We start from the raw sequence: 22,639 nt of genomic DNA, 5'->3' as shown, positions 1-22,639 counted from the left end.
TGATCCAACATGGCTTCTCTTATGTTCTTATGAGGCTTGTATCTAACCAAAAAGCCTCTGGGAAAAGCATCACAGCACAGTAGTGCAGTAGAGCAGCACAGCGGGGGGGGGGGGGGGGGGAGGCCAACCGACCGATAAATAGATGCCCGCTGCCTCATCCAAAGACCTGGCGGAACAGCTCCATTTTGCAGGCCCTACGAAAAGCCAATAAGCCAGGTTATTATTTGCTTTAATGACAGACGTACTGGCAGAGCTGCGCATCGGTGGAAACCAGAGGAATCAACTAGCCAGGGCAGGGGCCAACGGTAGCTCTCCAGATGGTTTTTTTTTTGTCTACAACTCCCATCAGCCCCAGGCAGCATGGCCAATGGCTGGGGCTGATGGGAGTTCTAGGCAAAAAAAAACCATCTGGAGAGCTACCGTTGGCCATCCCTGAACTAGCCAATCAGCTACCCCACATCAGATGTCCAGAGGGAGCGTTTCTGTGCCTCAGGTTTTTGCCACCAAATCTCATCTGAAGCCTGTTGCCTTTCTCTCCCAGTTTCAGCTGCTTGTTCGTCCCACGGAGACATTCCTGCCCCTTCCCCTCAGCTGGGTGCTCGGACAGAGCTCTTGCCTGTCAAAGAGATGCAGAGAACGGTAAAGGGGTCACCAGTCCCTCCTGTTCTTTTGGGACTACCTTAAAAATTAGCCCCAGGGACAGACTGAGCCCAGGAAACGAGAGGCTAAGCTTGTAACATCTTTGAAGACCACCACCACCCCATCAGCTGGAGAATGCATTTGAAGCTGTTTTCCTTTCCCTTCTCCCTGTTTCCTTTCCTTCCTCCCTTCCTTCCTTCCTTGGGATGGGATGGTGGCTCAGTGGTAGAGCATCTGCTTGGTAAGCAGAAGGTCCCAGTTTCAATCCCTGGCAACTCCAACTAAAAAGGGTCCAGGCAAGTAGGTGTGAAAGACCTCAGCTTGGGACCCTGGAGAGCCCTGCCAGTCTGAGTAGACAAGACTGACTTTGATGGACTGAGAGTCTGATTCAGTATAAGGCAGCTTTATATGTCCCTCCCTCCCTCCCTCCCTCCCTCCCTCCCTTCCTTCCTTCCTTCCTTCCTTCCTTCCTTCCTTCCTTCCTTCCTTCCTTCCTTCCTTCCTTCCTTCCTTCCTTCCTTCCTCCCTCCCTCCCTCCCTCCCTCCCTCCCTCCCTCCCTCAATCCCTCCCTTCTCTCAAACATCTGGTGTTTATTCTGTGTGGATCTTATGTTAAGCAAGTTTGGCTACCCTTGTTCCAGAGAATAATCCTCCAGATTACTCAGCAGGTCTGTTAATGGAAGGTTAACCAGTTGGGGTTAGAGGTTGATGATTTTTTTTTGCTTCTGACGAGTCATATATCTTCAGATGTATTAAACTGAGACTGTTGGAGTTGGAGGAAACGAAACTCCGGCCAACAGACCCTTATATTTGCTCCCCAGCTTCCTTAGGTCTTTATGCTTTCTGCGGCAATGCCCCATTATCTATCAGACTTAACCATTCCAAGTCATCGCAGGGCATTTATGTTGGCTAGACTAAATGCGTTTCCCTCCAAAGTTTTACAAGGGAGATATCAGCGAGTCCCTTTAGCCGACAGACTTTGCTCCTGTGGAGTGAATACTCCTGACTCAATTCCTTTTATCATAATCTCCGTAAAGATTTATTTTGCAAGCTTTCTCCCCAGATTTGTCTATTCTGCCCCCCTGTTATTATTTATTGAACGATACTGAGGGGGTGGTTAGCGAGGCTGTGGCAAAATTTTTGGCTGACATCCTTCAATTTAAATCTGACCATGTACGAATGCATCTGTAAGCTCCGTTTCGTTTTGATTTTATCTCCAGTGTTTAAATTTTTATATTCTGTGTATTTTTATTTGCAACTGTTATGCCATTAAAGGTTTGGGATGGTATGGAAGGTTGTGAAGTCTGGGAGTGGGGCAGGATCCATTCCTTGTTGTCAAGCATGCGGGTTCAATGATGAGTCGAGTTTGAAATAAAGACTACGTTTATTGACAGACCGATACTTTGGCCGAAGCCGTTTCTTGAGAAGAATGAAATAGTTACATAGATACATTACTTTTAAGGACTACTTCAAAAGAATTCCAAGGGAGGGGGGGGGGACAGGATGAGAGCGTTCACACATCTAGTGTCAAAGCTATTCACATTCGCAGGGCGTTATCTGGGTTCCAACCTTGCCCAGCACAGATGGCCAATACTCCCTTTAGAAGTTCCTTGAGAAGGCACTGATTACTTGGTTCCCTTCCCGTTACATCAAACTAACAGCTATGCATAAACAAGAAAGAATAACAGACTTTCAGGCCTGAGTCTCCTCTGACATTTTCCAGACCCAGCCATTGGTAGGACCGTAAACCCATCGATTATAGATCAGAATTAGACATGCTTGACACTTGTCCTCTTTTCCGTTCCATTTCTTCCCCTCACTGCTGTTTCAGATGTGGGTGCCATCTGCAAAAATGGAAGCCACGATCCCTGGGGCAGAAGGAGCTTCCTTGGAGCAGGGGCAGAGGGTGCCGGCGGTGGAGCGTGCCCATGATGCCCTCTCCTGTGGTAAGGACTCCTTGTGCTTGGGTGTGATCGGCCAAGCCTATGAATGTGATGGGTAGGGAGTTCAGGTCAGAGGGGGGGAAATAAATATTTCTCCACACAATGCAGAGTTGGTGTGCGGCACTGAGCGCCCACTAACTGCGATGCCTCTAAAAGGAGGTTAATGGGAAGGCAGTTCTTCCCATTAATTAAAATGCTCATGTCTCACCTTCCTTCCAAAAGAGGAACTCAAGGTGGCTCAAAAGAGAAAAGGTAGATGAACCTGGGCAAAGCTATTCAGCCTAGTGAATAAAGGGAGCCTCCAACTTCTGGGGCAGCAGAACTTTGAAAACCAGTTTCTAGGGCCCAATAATCATGGGGAAATTGGAGGGGCACTGTGGGAAACAGAGTGCTGGGGCAGGGATGGCAGACTGTGGACTGGCACCCCCCGGAAATTTGGGGAGGGGTTTGGAGCAGATGTGATGTCATGTTGATGTTGAGTCTGGCTGAAAACTTGGCTGTGAAGTTAGCATGCCCAAAGGCACTTTGAAAACTCATCCATATTACCCTGAGGTCTCTAGAACCGCTCAAGTCACATCTGATTTAATGTGATGGTGGTGTTTCTTCCTATGTCATTTCCACACACACCCTCCATTCCCTCCCCACAGAACAAGCACAAGTTTCTCTGAAGTCTGAAATGTGTTCATAGAATTGGACGGGACCTCCAGGGTCATCTAGTCCAACCCCCTGCACAATGCAGGAAACCCATAAATACCTACCCCAAATTCACAGGATCCTCATCGCTGTCAGATGGCCATCTAGCCTCTGTTTAAAAACCTTCAAGGAAGGAGAGCCCACCACCTCCTGAGGAAGCCTGTTCCACTAAGGAATCGCTCTAATGGTCAGGAAGTTCTTCCTAATTTTGAGCCAGAAACTCTTTTAATTTAATTTCAACCCATTGGTTCTGGTCCTAACTTCTGGAGCCACAGAAAACAATTCCACACCCTCCTCTCTATGATAGCCCCTCAAGTACTTGAAGATGGTGATCCTATCACCTCTCAGCCCTCTCCTCTCCAGGCTAAACATGCCCAGCTCCTTCAACCTTTCATCATAGGACTTGGTCTCCAGACCCCCCCCCCCCCCAATCTTTGTAGCCCTTCTCTGGACCCGTTCCAGCTTGTCTATATCCTTCTTAAAATGTGGTGCCCAAAAGTGAACACAAGACTCCAGTTGAGGTCTTACCAGAGGAGAGTAAAGCGATACCATCACGTCACGTGATCTGAACACTATACTTGTCAGCATTTAAAATCCTTGAGGCTCATGGGAACCTGGTGTGCTTTTCTGCCTGTCGTAATTTAATAAAAAGTGTTTTAAAATGTGTTGCTAGTCCACAGCAGTGCTGGGAAGGGGTGGGGGTGGGGTGTGAAGCAAAGAAGAAACAAGCAAACACCTTTCCTCCTTTGTCTCAGGAACAGGCAGTGAAGAGATGCTGTTGAACCTTTGCCTTTTCAGAGATTTTGAAACAGTTGCTAAACCTCCAGTCCAGGTAGGAGAGAGGAGCGAAGTGGGTGGGTGGGAACAGCCCGGGTCTCTCCTCCTTCTTAGGGGAGCTTTTGCTCCTTCAGTTTCTACAAGATGTCCAGGGGAGAGATCCTCTGAACGCTGTTCTCTTTACCCATCCCAAGCCACGCATCCTGTACCTTCTCAGACTACTCGTGTCCAATGTGCGATCTCTTCCTGGCATGATCTCAGAAGAGGAGCGAATCTTCTTTTTCTTCCAGGGTCCCTTTTCCTTTGAGGAGGTGTCCGTCTCTTTCACGGAGGCAGAGTGGGCCCTGCTGGATCCGGGACAAAGAGCTCTGTACTGGGAAGTCATGCTGGAGAACTATGAGAACATGGCCTTTCTGGGTAAGGATCTTTCCTCGGTGCCAAAGGTTCAACTTGCTGCCCGTCTGAGGAGGAATGAATCCAAATATTGAATAGCTATAGGAGAAAGTAGAGAAAGAAGTACTTTTCTCCCTTTCTCACAATACGAGAACTTGTGGGCATTCAATGAAATCGCTGAGGTTAAAACAGATAAAAGGAAGAACTTCACCCAAAGGGGAATTAACACATGGAATTCATTGCCACAGGAGGTGGTGGCGGCCACAAACATAGCCACCTTCAAGAGCGGGTTAGATAAAAATATGGAGCAGAGGTCCATCAGTGGCTATTAGCCACAATATATTATTGGACTTTCTGGGGCAGTGATGCTCTGTATTCTTGGTGCTTGTGGGGGGGGGCGGCAAAGTGGAAGGGCTTCTAGACCCACTTGTGAACCTCCTGACGGCACTTGGGTTGGTTTGTTTTTTGGCCACTGTGTGACACAGAGTGTTGGACTGGATGGACCATTGGCCTGATCCAACATGGCTTCTCTTATGTTCTTATGTGACACAGAGTGTTGGACTGGATGGGCCATTGGCCTGATCCAACATGGCTTCTCTTATGTTCTTATGTGACACAGAGTGTTGGACTGGATGGGCCATTGGCCTGATCCAACATGACTTCTCTTATGTTCTTATTTGACATAGCGTTGGACTGGATGGTCCATTGGCCTGATCCAGCATGGCTTCTCTTATGTGACACAGAGTGTTGGACTGGATGGGCTATTTGCCTGATCCAACATGGCTTCTCTTATGTTCTTATGTGTCACAGAGTGTTGGACTGGATGGGCCATTGGCCTGATCCAACATGACTTCTCTTATGTTCTTATTTGACATAGCGTTGGACTGGATGGGCCATTGGCCTGAACCAACATGGCTTCTCTTATGTGACACAGAGTGTTGGACTGGATGGGCTATTTGCCTGATCCAACATGGCTTCTCTTATGTTCTTATGTGACACAGAGTGTTGGGCTGGATGGGCCACTGGCCTGATCCAACATGGCTTCTCTTATGTTCTTATGTGACACAGAGTGTTGGGCTGGATGGGCCACTGGCCTGATCCAACATGGCTCCTCTTATGTTCTTATGTTCTATTCAGAAGAAGAGATTGGGTTTATACCCCACCATTCACTTGGAGTCTCAGAGTGGCTTACAACCTCCTTTCCCTTCCCCTCCCCACAACAGACATCTTGTGTAGTAGGTGGGGCTGAGAGAGCTCTCCAAGAACTGCTCCCGCAGTTCAGTGTTTTGAGACCTGTCCCAGTATTTGGGGAAGGGTTGTGGCTCCCTGGCAGAGCATCTGCTTGGCATGCAGACATTCTGAGGTTAAATCCCCAGTGGAAAGGATAGGGTAGGAGATGATATGAAAGATTTCTGCCCAAGACCTTGGAGCGCCAATGCTGGACTGAGTAAACAGTACTCACTTCAATAGACCAAGGATCTGATTCAGTATAGGACAGCTTCATGTGTTGTTCATGTGTGTGTACTTGCCCAGGGGCAACCGAGGCCAGTGTTGTGGCCATCACCCAAGGCAGAGAAGGTGTCAAAGGTGAGGATAAGAGCCCCCCAGAAATACTGTGGGAGGAGGAAGATCCTCATTTCTCTGTTTCCAGCCTTGATCACACACCCTTGCCCTTGGACAGGATTACAGACATCTGCTCTGCCTGTGATCTGGATATGATCCTGTTAAGAACCAAAGCCTGGATCCCCTTGGGTCACTGCTCTTCATACTTCAGCAACACCCGATTCACTGGGTTCACACAAGTAAAGCAGACCCCTTTTAAAATATATGAAGGTGTTAAAGATTTACAAATAGGACAATGCTAAACAATATGGTTTCTGCAGCTCAGCAACAGAAAAATGAGTATTCTTGGGAGGGGAGGAGGCTGAGGTATCCCTAAATACTAGATATTCTGGGGGGAAGGTGGACGTGTGGTTAAGTTCAGCCAGCTGGACAAGACCAAAGGGCCATCAGTCTTCCTTATGCAGTCACATAGATGCCTTTGTAGCTTATCAACCCTCCCAGGTGCTAACAAGATCTCTCTCTTTATTCCAGCAGAGGATGAGCAGAGGAATGAGGAGGGTGATAAACTTCATCAGCAAATGCCAGATAAAGTTAAAAATGAAGACTTGAAAGAGAACATCAGGAATCAAGGCAGACCTATAACAATGAAAGGCCGTCATATGGTTGAGAAGAGAGATGGAAGACAGCATAATGTACATTTTTCAAAATGCAAGAAAATGAAGGCTAGTAAATCCACTCAGTATGGAAAGTACTTCAGGAATAGATTACAGTTCTTTATGTACCAAAGAATACACAGAGGGGAGAAACTCTTTGAATGGTCTGAGTGTGGAAGGATATTCAGTCAGAATGGCCATCTTCAAAAGCATCAGAGAACCCACACAGGGGAGAAACCTGTTGAATGTTCAGAGTGTGGAAAGAGATTCAGTTGGGCCAGCTGTCTTCAAAGGCATCAGAGAACCCACACAGGAGAGAAACCTTTTCAGTGCTCAGACTGTGAAAAGAGATTCAGTATCCGTAGCAATCTTCAGAAACACCAAAGAACCCACACAGGGGAGAAACCTTTTGAATGCCCAGAGTGTGGAAAAAGATTAAGTGACAGGGGGAGTCTTCAAAGGCATCAGAGAACCCACACAGGGGAGAAACCTTTTCAGTGTTCAGAGTGTGAAAAGAGATTCAGTACCAGTGGTGAACTTCAGAACCACCAAAGAACCCACACAGGGGAGAAACCTTATGAATGCATAGAGTGCAGAAAGAGATTTAGTCGGAGTTACCATCTTCAGTTGCATCAGAGAACCCACACAGGGGAGAAACCTTTTCAGTGCTCAGAGTGTGAAAAGAGATTCAGTACCAGTAGCGAACTTCAGAACCACCAAAGAACCCACACAGGGGAGAAACCTTATGAATGCATAGAGTGCAGAAAGAGATTTAGTCGGAGTGACCATCTTCAATTGCATCAGAGAACTCACACAGGGGAGAAACCTTTTGAATGCTTAGAGTGTAGAAAGAAATTCAGTAGACATGACAGTCTTCAAAAGCATCAGATGATCCACAGAGGGGAGAAACCTTTTCAATGCTCAGAGTGTGGGAAGAGATTCAGTCAGAGAGGCAGTCTTCAAAAGCATCTAAGAACCCATACAGGGGAGAAACGTTTCGAATGCTCAGAGTGTGGGAAGAGATTTCGTGTGAATTCCGGTCTTCAGTATCATCAAAGAACCCACACAGGAGAGAAACCTTTCGAATGCTCAGAGTGTGGGAAGAGATTTCATGTGAATTCCGGTCTACAGTATCATCAAAGAACCCACACAGGGGAAAAGCCTTTTGAATGCTCAGAGTGTGGGAAGAGATTCATTCTGAATGTCCATCTTCAAAAGCATCTAAGAACCCACACAGGGGAGAAACCTTTCGAATGCTCAGAGTGTGGGAAGCGATTTAGTGTGAATTCCAGTCTTCAGTATCATCAAAGAACTCACACAGGGGAGAAACCTTTTGAATGCTCAGAGTGTGGGAAGAGATTTAGTGTGAATTCCAGTCTTCAGTATCATCAAAGAACCCACACAGGGGAGAAGCCTTTTGAATGCTCAGAATGTGGAAAGAGATTTAGTGTGAATTCCAGTCTTAAGTATCATCAAAGAACCCACACAGGGGAGAAACCTTTTGAATGCTCAGAATGTGGAAAGAGATTTAGTGTGAATTCCAGTCTTCAGTATCATCAAAGAACCCACACAGGGGAGAAACGTTTTGAATGCTCAGAGTGTGGAAAGAGATTTAGTGTGAATTCGAGTCTTCAGGATCATCAAAGAACCCACACAGGGGAGAAACCTTTTGAATGCTCAGAGTGTGGGAAGAGATTTAGTGTGAATTCCAGTCTTCAGGATCATCAAAGAACCCACACAGGGGAGAAACCTTTCGAATGCTCAGAGTATGAGAAGAGATTAAGTCAAAGTGGCCATTTTCAGTTGCATCAGAGAACCCATACAGGGGAGAAACCTTTTGAATGCTCAGAGTGTGGAAAGAGATTCACTAGGCATAACCGTCTTCAAATGCATCAAAGGATCCACAGAGGGGAGAAACCTTTTCAATGCTCAGAGTGTGAAAAGAGATTCAATACCAGTGGCAGTCTTCAACTGCATCAAAGAACCCACACGGGTGAGAAACCTTTTGAATGCTTAGAGTGTGGGAAAAGATTCAGTAGGCGTGACAAGCTTCAAAGGCATCAAAGAACCCACACGGGTGAGAAACCTTTTGAATGCTTAGAGTGTAGAAAGAGATTCAGTAGGCGTGACAAGCTTCAAATGCATCAGAGAGGGCACAGAAACCTTGGGATGCTTGCTGTCCAGGCCTAGCACTGCCAGACACAGATTCAAGAGAAAAGCTCAGATGGCATGGCGACATGTCCCCAATGAAGGAGACCCAACACCCCTACCGCCAATCTCACTGATGTCCCATCAGCTGATCGGCCTCTCTTAGCACAGGGGTAGCTGTCATCCCGGAGAGCTGAATGATGGTCAGGGGAGCAAGCGAAGGCACAGGCTCCAGAAGAGCCAACAGAAGAGCAGAGGAAGGGCTGTGCAGAAGGCAGGCCAGGGAGAGGGGAAAAGGGAGCTCTGACAGTGTATTATTACAATGTAATAATAGAAATAAAGTGCACAATTGTATCATCCTGAAACGATCGCCACTGCCCCCACCCCACCCCCAGTCCATGGAAAAATTGTCTTCCACGAAACTGGTTCCTGGTACCAAAAAGGTTGGGGACCCCTGATGTAACGTATTAAATGCTCAGACCTGGTGTCATAGGTCAAAGAACAGACTTGTTGGTTCAGCTACAGTTCCCTCTTGCACAATAAAGTCCTTCCCCCAATAAATGCTGGTTGTCTCATTACTGGCTTGAGAAGAAGATAGGAAGAAGAAAATATTGGATTTATATCCCGCCCTCCATTCCGAAGAGTCTCAGAGCGGCTCACAATCTCCTTTCCCTTCCTCCCCTTCCTTCCCTTCCTCCCCCTGTGAGGTAGATGAAGATATTGGATTTATATACCGCCCTCCACTCCGAAGAGTCTTAGAGCGGCTCTGAATCTCCTCTATCTTCCTACCCCACAACAGACAACCTGTGAGGTAGATGAAGATATTAGATTTATATCCCGCCCTCCCCTCTGAAGAGTCTCAGAACGGCTTACAATCTCCTTTACCTTCCTCCCCCACAACAGACACCCTGAGAGGTAGATGAAGATATTGAATTTATATCCCGCCCTCCACTCTGAAGAGTCTCAGAGCAGCTCACAATCTCCTTTAGCTTCTCCCCCTACAACAGACACCCTGTGAGGTGGGTAGGGCTGAGAGGGCTCTCACAGCAGCTGCCCTTTCAAGGACAGAGGCTCAGAGCAGCCTACAATCTCTTTTCCCTTCCTCCCCCACAACAGACACCCTGTGAGGTGGGTAAAGCTGGAGTGGGCTCTCACAGCAGATGCCCTTTCAAGGACAACCTCTGCCAGAGCTATGGCTGACTCAAGGCCATTCCAGCAGGTGCAAGTGGAGGAGTAGGGAATCAAACTCGGTTCTGCCAGATAAGAAAGCTATGGCTGACCCTAGGCCATTCCAGCAGGTGCAAGTGGAGGAGTGGGGAACCAAACCCTGTTCTCCCAGACAAGTACTTGAAGGGCTGTCATATGGAGGAGGTGTGGAATCGTTTTCTGTGGCACCAGAAGGTAGGACCAGAACCAATGGGTTGAAATTAAATCAAAGGAGTTTCCAGCTCAACATTAGGGAGAACTTCCTGACCGTTAGAGCGATTCCTCAGTGGAACAGGCTTCCTCGGGAGGTGGTGGGCTCTCCTTCCTTGGAGGTTTTTAAACAGAGGCTAGATGGGCATCTGACAGCAATGAAGACCCTGTGAATTTAGGGGGGAGTGTTTGTGAGTTTCCTGCATTGTGCAGGGGGTTGGACTAGATGACCCTAGTGGTTCCTTCCAACTCTATGATTCTTCGGGAGGTGGTGGGCTCTCCTTCCTTGGAGGTTTTTAAATGGAGACTAGCTGGCCATCTGACAGCAATGAAGATCTTGTGAATTTAGGGGGAGGTATTTGTGAGTTTCCTGCATTGTCCAGGGGTTTGGACTAGATGACCCTAGTGGTTCCTTGCAACTCTATGATTCTTCAGGAAGTGGTGGGTTATCCTTCCTTGGAGGTTTTTAAACAGAGGCTAGATGGCCATCTGACAGCAATGGAGATCCTGTGAATTTAGGGAGAAGTGTTTGTGAGTTTCCTGCATTGTGCAGGGGGTTGGACTAGATGACCCTGAAGGTCCCTTCCAACTCGATGATTCTAAGTCCTTGAAGGACTGTCCTATAGAGGATGGTGTGCAATTGTTTTCTGTGGCCCCGGAAGGTAGGACCAGAACCAGTGGGTTGCAATTAAATCAAAAAAGTTTCCGGCTCAACATTAGGAAGAACTTCCTGACCATTAGAGCGATTCCTCAGTGGAACAGGCTTCCTCGGGAGGTGATGGGCTCTCCTTCCTTGGAGGTTTTTCAACAGAGGCTAGATGGCCATCTGGCGGCAATGAAGTTCCTGTGAATTTAGGGGGAGGTGTTTGTGAGTTTCCCTAATTGTGCAGGGGGTTGGACTAGATGACCCTGAAGGTTCCAACTCTATGCTATGAATGGAGAGGACGACGGGAAACACTGGAAGTCACTCAGCCTGGTTAATTGCAACATCCCTGAGAACAGCATTGGGAAGAATGAGCTATGGGATGTTTCATCTGTGCAGAGGTTTCAGGTTGGAGTTTTGGCAAGAAATGGATCTGAGGGGGCAGGGAAGGCCTTTCTTTACCCAGCAACTTCCTCTTCCAATCAGAGCACAGAATACAGAGTGGCCTGAACCAATGGGCAGATTTGGTATAAGGCTGCTCTGTATGTTCAACTGTATTCTTTCTTCTGCTCTGGGGGAGGGGGGAGTGGAGCTGGAAGTCTTATAACAGGGAATTTAAACAAAAGCTACAGTCAATGCACTTATCAAAATCAAACTTAAACAACATAGTGAATCTAGCCATTTACAGTTCAGTTCTTGTCACCTGAGCAAGTTTAAGGCCAGCAATCTTGGTTAAAAACAGCATACTGGTGTTTTGTTGCTTTCGCATGCTCCTGCTACTCAGATGGAAGGTTTGCTCAATTTGTTAATTTTACTATTCTGTCATTGTACCATTTTACCTTCTAAAACAATGCCTACTTTTTACTTCACTGTCAGTGGTTCTTAAATCTGTACCATGTTGCATTCTGGGCCACTGCCTACCAGCTCTGTGTGGCTCTGCTCAGCTCTGTATGGCTTTGCTCACTGTGCTGGATTCCTCGTCTGATGAAGCGTGCTTAAGAGCACACGAAAGCAGACGTTCTAAATAAAAATGGGTTGGTCTTCATGGTGCCACTTGACTCCTGCTTTGTTCAACTGCTTCAGACCAACGCGGCTGCCCGCTTGGATCTATCAGTATAAAATGCAGACATTTAAACACTAAATGGTAAAAATATCCTGTCCTCAGTGCCAGCAGGTTAGATTTGTTTCCCCAGCGGCTGCAGATGTTTTTCAACAGGGCTTAGGAAGCATTTTAAATCCTTTTTAAATGAATTAAATGGAGTAAAAGGATAAGTCCTCTTGTGGATCAAAAAGTGGCTAATTAATAGGAAACAGAGAGTGAGTATAAATGGGCAATTTTCGCAGTGGAAGATGGTAAGCAGTGGGGTGCCACAGGGCTCAGTACTGGGTCCCTTGATCTTTAACTTGTTCATGAATGATTTGGAGTTGGGGGTAAGCAGCAAAGTGGCTAAGTATGCAGATGACACTAAATTGTTCAGGGTGGTGAGAACCAGAGAGGATTGTGAGGCACTCCAAAGGGATCTGCTGAGGCTGGGTGAGTGGGCGTCAATGTGGCAGATGAGGTTCAATGTGGCCAAGTGCAGAGTAATGCACATTGGGGCCAAAAATCCCAGCTACAAATACAAGTTGATGGTGTATGAACTGGCAGAGACTGACCAAGAGAGAGATCTTGGGGTCGTGGTAGATAATTCACTGCAATAAAAAAAGGCCAACGCCATGCTGGGAATTATTAGGAAGGGAATTGAAAACAAATCAGCCAGTATCGTAACACCCTTATATAAATCGATGGTGTGGTCTCATTTGGAATACAATTCTGGTCACCGCACCTCAAAAAAGATAATATAGCATTGGAAAAAGTCCAGAAAAGGGCAACTAGAATGATTAAGCATTTGGAACACTTTCCCTATGAAGAAAGGTTAAAACGCTTGGGGCTCTTTAGCTTGGAGAAACGTCGACTACGGGGTGACATGATACAGGTTTACAAGATTATGCATGGGATAGAGAAGGTAGAGAAAGAAGTACTTTTCTCCCTTTCTCACAATACAAGAACTCGTGGACATTTAATGAAATTGCTGAGCAGTCAGGTTAGAATGGATAAAAGGAAGTACTTCATCAAAAGGGTGATTAACATGTGGAATTCACTGCCAGGCTGCAAGCATAGACAACTCCAAGAGGGGACTGGATAAACATATGGAGCAGAGGTCCATCAGTGGCTATTAGCCACAGCATTTTGTTGGAACTCTCTGTCTGGGGCAGTGATGCTCTGTATTCTTGGTGCTTGGGGGGGGCACAGTGGGAGGGCTTCTAGCCCCACTGGTGGACCCCCTGATGGCATGTGTTGCGGGGTGTGTGTGTGAGGTGCCCCTCCAAGTCCTTGAAGGATCCTTACCATGCAGGTTGGGTTGCCCCAGTGGCTGGCGTCACACAAATGGATCATAGCAGGGAGTGGAGGAAAAGCTGGAGAGAGGAGCAGATATCTAGGTTTGCTGTTGGGAAGGATGGAGAGAAGGAAGCATGAAAAGAGAAGGTGCTATGGAGTCTTTCAGGAAATGAAATACTGGGGGAGGGAGAAATGAGAAGCATCCCACAGGTCGTTGCGGGTTCCCACGAAAAAATAACTATGTATACGGAACTCCTGAGATTTCTGCACCTATGAAACAAATCTCTTCAAAGACACCTCCTCCACAAGGATTTAATTCTTGCAAGGTGTGTTCGCCTGAGAGCGTCACTGACTAAAAGGCATCCAAAGAGCTTCCAGGCCTACTGTGGATTTGAACCCAGATCCACCAAGCCATAACCCAGCACTCTGGCTCTTGGACTGAAGTGGGTTGGGTTTACTCATGGGAATCAATCGTGGCCTGAGGTGCGAATCTGAAGCATCTGGAAGAGAATTTCTTATTTAGAACTTTATATACAATTTAAAAAGACATGCTACCCTTCCCCAACTGAAAAAAAAACCCACAAAGCACATTATAACAACTATTTCTCATATGGTGGTTACACACAGGAAGTATATCATAATACAAAATACGTAATCAAGTTGCTACAATGGGTATATAGACCAACTGGGCAATCTCCGTAAATAAAATACCTCAATTCCCAGTCCACTATCACAGCTGGGGAGAGCTCAGAGTCCAATTTACACAAAGCCCAATCTTACTTGATATCAAACAATAATATCTTGAATGAGCTGTGATTTTCCCTCACCTGAGTTTTGTTTTTTCTGTTTTAGAAGTGAAAAAACTGCTTGGAAGGGGGAAAATGTGCTGTCCCTTTCACAGAGTCATAACGGGATGTCATTTATCTCGTCAGAGACCCAATTTCCACACGCTGAGCCTCTGGGAATGAGGCAGGATGCTTTTTCCCTTCAAGACTGTCACCAATCCTAATGCAGATACCTCTCCAAAATAAGGGAGATGGAAAGAGAGTTTTCCCCAGATGCACCATAAAGGCACAATCTCAGTGAAGGAATTCAAGGCGGGCTCAAGAGGAGGAATTGCTGAGGCATAATTGTCTCACTTCTGATTTTCTCTGTGAGAATCAAGAGATTGAGAGGACAACTGAAATTGGGGAATTCATGCCCCACAAGTTTCATCTGCCAACTCCATGGATACTGGTCCATTTCCACAATACTGGATGATGGGGTGGGGGGTGGGGGTAGGTTCTGGCTTTTTAGAACTTTAGAACATGTTCCCCAGAGAGCACTGCGATCAAGCTCTCAAAATCTTCTGTCTGTCCCCGGGCTAGAGGAGGCTAGGCTCAACTCCACCAGAGCGAGAGCCTTCTCAGTTGCGGCCCCAATACTTTGGAACACCCTTCCAGAAGCCATCAGGGCCCTGCGGGGTTTATCGCAGTTCCGCAGGGCCTGCAAGACTGAACTGTTTCAGATGGCATAGTACATCTATTGGGAGAGAGCTGCCACCACATCTGGATCCATAGCGCTGTTATTGCTAACTGCCCAGGATCTGTGCGCGTGAGAAAGAAAATATTACATGACCCGCCTGAAGTAGCACCATGGTCATTTATCTGATTGTTTTATTGTTTTAATATTGGTTTTGTTTGTTGTCTATTTTATGCTGTTAGCTGCCTTGAGTCTGTACAGAATGGGCGGGATATAAATAGAACGTAAATAAAATAAAATACTGAGTTGTTGAGTAAGGGGACACAAGCTTTTCCTTCCAACCCTTTGTGAGTTAAGGATGCTGGCTGGTCACACTATACTTTTGCCAGTAGCAGAGAGGCTGTAGATGTCTTCTCCCCTTAACTTGTCTATTCTTTCATAGGATTTGGGAAAAGAACTGTTTTCAACACTTTTGAAGATGTCAAACTTAGACTGGCAGCAGTGTAAGCTGTGTTAGTGTGAGCTAGCTCACGTTTTTAGCCTCTGGCTCACATATTTTTGTCAGCTCAGGAAGGATGACCCCGGAGCAAACTAATTTATGCAGTAGCTCACGACTTAAAATCCAATACCTCACAACGTAGAAGTTTTGCTCAAAAGAATTCTCAGCTTAGAGGGAACGCTGACTGGCAGATAACCTGAAGTAGTTAATTTCACAGATGAGGGCAAGCACTAAAAAGGCCCTTCTTTGTGTATCTACATCCTCAGCCTTTCTGAACCTCCAACGCCAGGTCCTTTGAAGAATCTCATCAGAACCAGCTATAGAAAAGTTTCACCCTTTTTTGGATTCTCTGAGGAACATGAAAGCCGGGCTCTTGCAACACACTGAGCATTGAACAGGTTCCTCTCCTGGAGGGCAGACTCCTTGATGCTAAAGAAGAGATCAGCTGATTCTTTGATCTGGAGAACCCGTTGCCCATCCTTGCTTTCTTCCCTGCGGGATCTTTTTGAGGTTTTGAACATGGCTAAAGCTCCTTCCAGAGTCTGAGCATTTAATAACACTTCTTTCTGATTAGCAATAGGTTTCTTGTGCAGATTCAAGCTTTCTACAGCAGTTCACAGCTTTTGAATAGGTTTTTTAGTCTGTGGTTGTCTTTTAGGTGTGAACTAGGAGAACAGCTCTTTTCACAGGCTAAACAGTTAAGTGGATTCTCCACCTGTATGGTTATAGGATGGGGGAGACTTGTCTTAGCAGTAGTATGTGCGAAAAGGATCTAGGGGTCTTAGTAGTTAATACGCTGAACATGTCAACAGTGTGATGAGGTGGCTAAAAAGGCAAATGCAATTTTGGGCTGCATCAACAGAAGTATAGTGTCCAGATCACGTGACGTGATGGTATCGCTTTACTGGAGAGCCAGTTTGGTGTAGTGGTTAAGTGTGCGGACTCTTATCTGGGAGAACCGGGTTTGATTCACCACTCCTCCACTTGCACCTGCTAGCATGGCCTTGGGTCAGCCATAGCTCTGGCAGAGGTTGTCCTTGAAAGGGCAGCTGCTGTGAGAGCCCTCTCCAGCCCCACCCACCTCACAGGGTGTCTGTTGTGGGGGAGGAAGGTAAAGGAGATTGTGAGCCGCTCTGAGACTCTTCGGAGTGGAGGGCAGGATAGAAATCCAATATCTTCTTCTTCTTCTTCTACCCTGCTCTGGTAAAACCTCACCTGGAGTATTGTGTTCAGTTTGGGGCACCACATTTTAAGAAGGATGTAGACAAGCTGGAATGGGTCCAGAGGAGGGAGACAAAGATGGTGAGAGGTCCGGAGACCAAGTCCTATGAGGAAAGGTTGAAGGAGCTGGGGATGTTTAGCCTGGAGAGGAGGCGGCTGAGAGATGATAGGATCACCATCTTCAAGGACTTGAAGGGCTGTCATATAGAGGATGGTGTGGAATTGTTTTCTGTGGCGCCAGAAGGTAGGACCAGAACCAATGGGTTGAAATTAAATCAAAAGAGGAAGAACTTCCTGACCATTAGAGCAATTCCTCAGTGGAACAGGCTTCCTCGGGAGGTGGTGGGCTCTCCTTCCTTGTAGGTTTTTCAACAGAGGCTAGATGGCCATCTGACAGCAATGAAGCTCCTGTGAATTTAGGTGTTTGTGAGTTTCCTGCATTGTGCAGGGGGTTGGACTAGATGGCTCTGGAGGTCCCTTCCGACTCTATGATTCTGTCTGCCAATTCGTTGATGCAGTTGAAGATGGCCATTCTGATGGAATCTCTTTCCACATGCTGAGCTTTAAAAAAAACCTTTCTGCTGTGTGAGTTCTTCGACGGCTGAGGATGGCCCCTCTGACTGAATATCTTTCCACCTCCTGGGTGTCACGCCTGACCGGTCCCCTTGAAGTTGCAGCAAGACTCTCCTTGATCTCAGAATGGGGAGGAGATGGGGTTTCCCTCGCCTGTGTCCTCTTCCCCCCTCAACCGGCCATCTTGACTCTCTGTCGCTGACTGTCATCCCCAGCCTGATTGGCTGATCGTAGAGGCCTCTGGGGCTCATATTGGGAGAGACGGTCCCGTAGGTATGTAGGCCCCAGGCCGCGTTAAAGCTTTAAAAGTTAATACTAAAACCTTGAAACGGATCCAGTACTCAATTGGTAGCCAGTTGTTTTTTGAAAGAAAGAAAGAAACCCCCCATAGCTATTCTTTGACATAACCGTGACGGATACTCACTCTCAGCCAGCTTATTTCGGAAGGAAATATGCTCTTGGGAATCTCTTGAGGAACTCTCCTGCCTTTTTTTGGACACGAGGCCCTTCTTTGTCTCCACCACAGTTCTGGCTTCTTTTTTCAGAGAGAGAGACACAAACACACACAGAGAAAGTGATCGTTCTTACATGGGGAACAAAAGAAATGCAAGAGTAAAAATTCTTCTGGAAGGACGGAGCCATGGTCAAGAACGAAGCCCACAATTCCAACCGGTATAAAGAGAACGCATCTGTGAGGCAAAGCAAGAGTTAACATGATCATTAAGCAGCCTGATCTGACATACGGATGTTCATGATTTGTGTCTCTCTGCAGCTAACACCCTTATCTTTTTTCAAGGCCAGACAAGAGAGGGGGGATTACAAGGGTGCTGACCAATACTCCCTCCTCTAAGCTGTGGAGTTTTGTGAGCAAAAATTCTACTCTGTGAGCTGTTGGCTTTAAAGTTGTGAGCTACTGCATAAATTACTTTGTCTGGGGCCATTTTTCCTGAGCTAAGACAAAAAATAGGGGAGGGATGGTGGCTCAGTGGTAGAGCATCTGCTTGGGAAGCAGAAGGTCCCAGGTTCAATCCCCGGCATCTCCAACTAAAAAGGGTCCAGGCAAGTAGACGTGAAAACCTCAGCTTGAGACCCTGGAGAGCCATGAATGGGGCTGTGGCTCAGTGGTAGAGCATCCGCTTGGTGAGCAGAAGGTCCCAGGTTCAATCCCTGGCATCTACAACTAAAAAGCGTCCAGGCAAGTAGGCGTGAAAAACCTCAGCTTGAGACCCTGGAGAGCCATGAATGGGGCTGTGGCTCAATGGCAGAGCATCTACTTGGTGAGCAGAAGGTCCCAGGTTCAATCCCCGGCATCTACAACTAAAATGGGTCCAGGCAAGTAGGCGTGAAAAACCTCAGCTGGAGACCCTGGAGAGCCGCTGCCAGTCTGAGTAGACAATGCTGACTTTGATGGACCCAGGGTCTGATTCAGTATTAAGGCAGCTTCCTATGTTCATAATGTGTGAGCCAGAGGCTAAAAAACTGAGCTAGCTCACACTTGCTCAGTTGAGAGGGAACACTGGAAAATCCCATCAAAGAGGACTCTCCATTGGTTCATTAGGACCACCTGACCCTAGAGAGGTAGAAAGCATACTACAGGTACCGATCAGAGAGAAGCTAGGCTAACTTTACTCCATGCCACACTTCTACACCTTCATATTTTCTTGCTTCATCACAATGATTAGTTTTCTGTAGAATATCTTAGGCTGCAGCTGGAATACTTATACTGCAACAAGAGGTGCTATTTAACACCAACTTTTTCAAATCTTAGAGATACCAGTTAGCTTTTCTGTTGCTGAGCTGCAGAACCTGGGCTGCTTAGGGATGTCTTATTTTTAAATCCTTTATAGGCCCAGGTTCAATCCCCGGAATCTCCAACTAAAAAGGTTCCAGGGAAGTAGGCGTGAAAAACCTCAGCTTGAGACCCTGGAGAGCCATGAATTGGGCTGTGGTTCAGGGGTACAGCATCTCTTGGTAAGCAGAAGGTCCCAGGTTCAATCCCCGGAATCTCCAACTAAAAAGGGTCCAGGGAAGGAGGCGTGGAAAACCTCAGCTTGAAACCCTGGAGAGCCATGAATGGGGCTGTGGCTCAGGGGTAGAGCATCTCTTGGTAAGCAGAAGGTCCCAGGCTCAATCCCCAGAATCTCTATCTAAAAAGGGTCCAGGGAAGTAGGGGTGGAAAACCTCAGCTTGAGACCCTGGAGAGGCATGAATGGGGCTGTGGCTCAGTGGCAGAGCCTCTGCTTGGTAAGCAGAAGGTCCCAGGTTCAATCCCCAGCATCTCCAACTAAAAAGGGTCCAGGCAAGTAGGCGTGAAAAACCTCAGCTTGAGACCCTGGAGAGCCATGAATGGGGCTGTGGCTCAGGGGTAGAGCATCTCTTGGTAAGCAGAAGGTCCCAGGTTCAATCTCTGGAATCTCCAACTAAAAATGGTCTAGGCAAGTAGACATGAAAAACCTCAGCTGGAGACCCTGGAGAGCCGCTGCCAGTCTGAGTAGAAAAGACTGACTTTGATGGACCCAGGGTCTGATTCAGTATATATTATACTTGTGTGCATCTCCTTGCTAACCCACTGAACTGGTTGCTACTCAGGATTAGTGACCCAAGGGGACCTAGGCTGCAGCCCTAGACAGGATCATTTCCAGACCAATCAGGGGAAGGCTGTGTTGGAAAGTCTCACAATAGAGAGATGAGGTTCTGGTCCCTTCTGTCAAGCATACATATTTCTAAGCGCCATGATGGTTTCTTAGACAGAGAGCAGGCCACTAGTATCCACCGCCACCCCCTCCTTTTTACAATGTTTGGTCAAGCAGTAAATCTATCTAGCCCAAGGATGTTTACGCTACAGCTTGGCGGGTAAAAGCTGTGATGTGCCTCTCCCCCAGATTCACACAGACAATTCTTATCAGGTCTAGGAGAAGTGTGAGAAAGGGAGACGTTTTAAATAGCCTAAATTCCTTAGTCATAAAAGAGATACTATGTAGTAACCTTTGAACCAGTGACTCAAATTGCATCTGTATACTATCCTTTGAAGTAATCCTATATAGTAACTATGTAACCATGTATACGTCATTACTTCCAAGGATTCTGTCCTTGGTAACGCTTCTGAGTTTCTACAATAAAGCATCTTTTGATTTAACAACAAAAGACTAATTATTGAGAAATATCGGAGCTTGACACCTTCCAGGGTTTTTCTGAGGGCCTCTCATCCTTACCTTTGCCTCAGGCCAGGGCACCTTCTCTGGCTTAGGTGATGGCCAAAAGACAAGCATACAGACAAAAATGTGTGAAGCTGACATATTCAATCAGACCCTTGGCCCGTTGAAATCAGTCTTGTCTACTCAGTCCAGCAGTGGCTCTCCAAGGTCTCTGGCAAAGGTCACTTCAACTCTTACCTGATCCTTTTCACTGGCGATGCTGGCAGGGTTCGAACCTGGGACCTCCTGTATACCAAGCAGAGGCTCTTTCACTGAGCCACAGCCCCTCCCCAAGTAGCAAGACGGGCCTCAAAACACTGTTGTTATTCAATATACATACATCCGAGAGTTCTGAAAGAACTCAAATTTGAACTTGTGGATCTTCTAACAAAAATCTGTAATCTTTCATTGAAATCTGCCTCCGTTCCTGAGGACTGGAAGGTAGCAAATGTCACCCCCATCTTTAAAAAGGGTTCCAGAGGAGATCCGGGAAATTACAGGCCAGTCAGTCTGACTTCAATACCGGGAAAGTTGGTAGAAACTATTATCAAGGACAGAATGAGTAGGCACATTGATGAACACGGGTTATTGAGGAAGACTCAGCATGGGTTCTGCAAGGGAAGATCTTGCCTCACTAACCTGTTACATTTCTTTGAGGGGGTGAACAAACATGTGGACAAAGGCGACCTGATAGATGTTGTTTACCTTGACTTCCAGAAAGCTTTTGATAAAGTTCCTCATCAAAGGCTCCTTAGAAAACTTGAGAGTCATGGGGTAAAAGGACAGGTCCTCTTGTGGATCAAAAACTGGCTTAGTAATAGGAAGCAGAGAGTCAGTATAAATGGGCAGTCTTCGCAGTGGAGGACGGTAAGCAGTGGGGTGCCGCAGGGCTCGGTACTGGGTCCCATGCTCTTTAACTTGTTCATAAAAGATTTAGAGTTGGGAGTGAGCAGTGAAGTGGCCAAGTTTGCGGATGACACTAAATTGTTCAGGGTGGTGAGAACCAGAGAGGATTGTGAGGAACTCCAAAGGGATCTGTTGAGGCTGGGTGAGTGGGCGTCAACGTGGCAGATGCGGTTCAATGTGGCCAAGTGCAAAGTAATGCACATTGGGGCCAAGAATCCCAGCTACAAATACAAGTTGATAGGGTGTGAACTGGCAGAGACTGACCAAGAGAGAGATCTTGGGGTCGTGGTAGATAACTCACTGAAAATGTCAAGACAGTGTGCGTCTGCAATAAAAAAGGCCAACGCCATGCTGGGAATTATTAGGAAGGGAATTGAAAACAAATCAGCCAGTATCATAATGCCCCTGTATAAATTGATGGTGCGGTCTCATTTGGAGTACTGTGTGCAGTTCTGGTCGCCGCACCTCAAAAAGGATATTATAGCATTGGAGAAAGTCCAGAGAAGGGCAACTAGAATGATTAAAGGGCTGGAGCACTTTCCCTATGAAGAAAGGTTGAAACGCTTGGGACTCTTTAGCTTGGAGATACGTCGACTGCGGGGTGACATGATAGAGGTTTACAAGATAATGCATGGGATGGAGAAAGTAGAGAAAGAAGTACTTTTCTCCCTTTCTCACAATACAAGAACTCGTGGGCATTCGATGAAATTGTTGAGCAGAAAGGTTAAAACGGATAAAAGGAAGTACTTCTTCACCCAAAGGGTGATTAACATGTGGAATTCACTGCCACAGGAGGTGGTGGCGGCCACAAGTATAGCCACCTTCAAGAGGGGTTTAGATAAAAATATGGAGCAGAGGTCCATTAGTGGCTATTAGCCACAGTGTATGTGTGTATATAAATTTTTTTGCCACTGTGTGACACAGAGTGTTGGACTTGATGGGCCGTTGGCCTGATCCAACATGGCTTCTCTTATGTTTTTATGTGACACAAAGTGTTGGACTGGATAGGCCATTGGCCTGATCCAACATGGCTGCTCTTATGTTCTTATGTGACACAGAGTGTTGGACTTGATGGGCCGTTGGCCTGATCCAACATGGCTTCTCTTATGTTCTTATATAGCAATTTGCTCCATTTGGCACCTATAAAAGATCCTTACCAAGAAAGGCCACATTCCCATAGTTCTCCAGAATGACGTCCTTGTACAGAGCTCTTTGTCCTGGATCCAGCAGGGCCCACTCTGCCTCAGAGAAATAGATGGAAACCTCCTCCTGGGAAAAGGAACACTATAAGAAAAAGCAGATTCCATCATCAGAGATTGTGCCAGACAGAGATTACAAACTGGCAGGGAATAATCTGGGAAGGTACAGAAAGTAAGCCTTGGTATGTGTAAAGGGAAGAGCATTCAGAGGATCTCTCTCATGGACCCCTTGTAGAAACTGAAGGAGCACCCCCCCCCCCCCCGGTCATCTCTCTTACCTGGACTGGAGGTTCAGCAGCCGTTTCCACCCTTCTGTAAAGACGAAGGCTCAACAGCAT

At 46.7% G+C, this 22,639-nt stretch overlaps 2 protein-coding genes across 2 annotated transcripts in view; one reads left to right on the top strand and one right to left on the bottom strand.

The window, feature by feature from the left end:
- The window catches only part of LOC132571576 (zinc finger protein 420-like), an 895,908-nt gene extending 887,057 nt beyond the window's left edge, over positions 1–8,851 (top strand). Inside the window, exon 6 of the mRNA XM_060238375.1 lies at positions 6,791–8,851. Coding sequence (XP_060094358.1) covers positions 6,791–8,851 — 2,061 coding nt within the window. The remainder of the gene's footprint in view (positions 1–6,790) is intronic.
- A 4,683-nt stretch (positions 8,852–13,534) lies between these two features.
- LOC132571575 (KRAB domain-containing protein 5-like) lies at positions 13,535–22,639 on the bottom strand. Its single transcript, XM_060238374.1, has 4 exons — positions 22,580–22,639; positions 22,260–22,371; positions 17,427–17,537; positions 13,535–13,748 (listed from the first exon to the last, which is right to left on the bottom strand). Exons 1-4 carry the CDS (start codon positions 22,637–22,639, stop codon positions 13,594–13,596), a joined length of 438 nt encoding a protein of 145 aa, XP_060094357.1. The 3' UTR covers positions 13,535–13,593.

The sequence above is a fragment of the Heteronotia binoei genome, chromosome 5, assembly GCF_032191835.1.
Source record: "Heteronotia binoei isolate CCM8104 ecotype False Entrance Well chromosome 5, APGP_CSIRO_Hbin_v1, whole genome shotgun sequence".
NCBI lineage: Eukaryota > Metazoa > Chordata > Lepidosauria > Squamata > Gekkonidae > Heteronotia > Heteronotia binoei.
The sequence above is the reverse complement of the archived record's forward strand: the minus strand, read 5'-3'. Positions and strand labels throughout refer to the sequence as shown.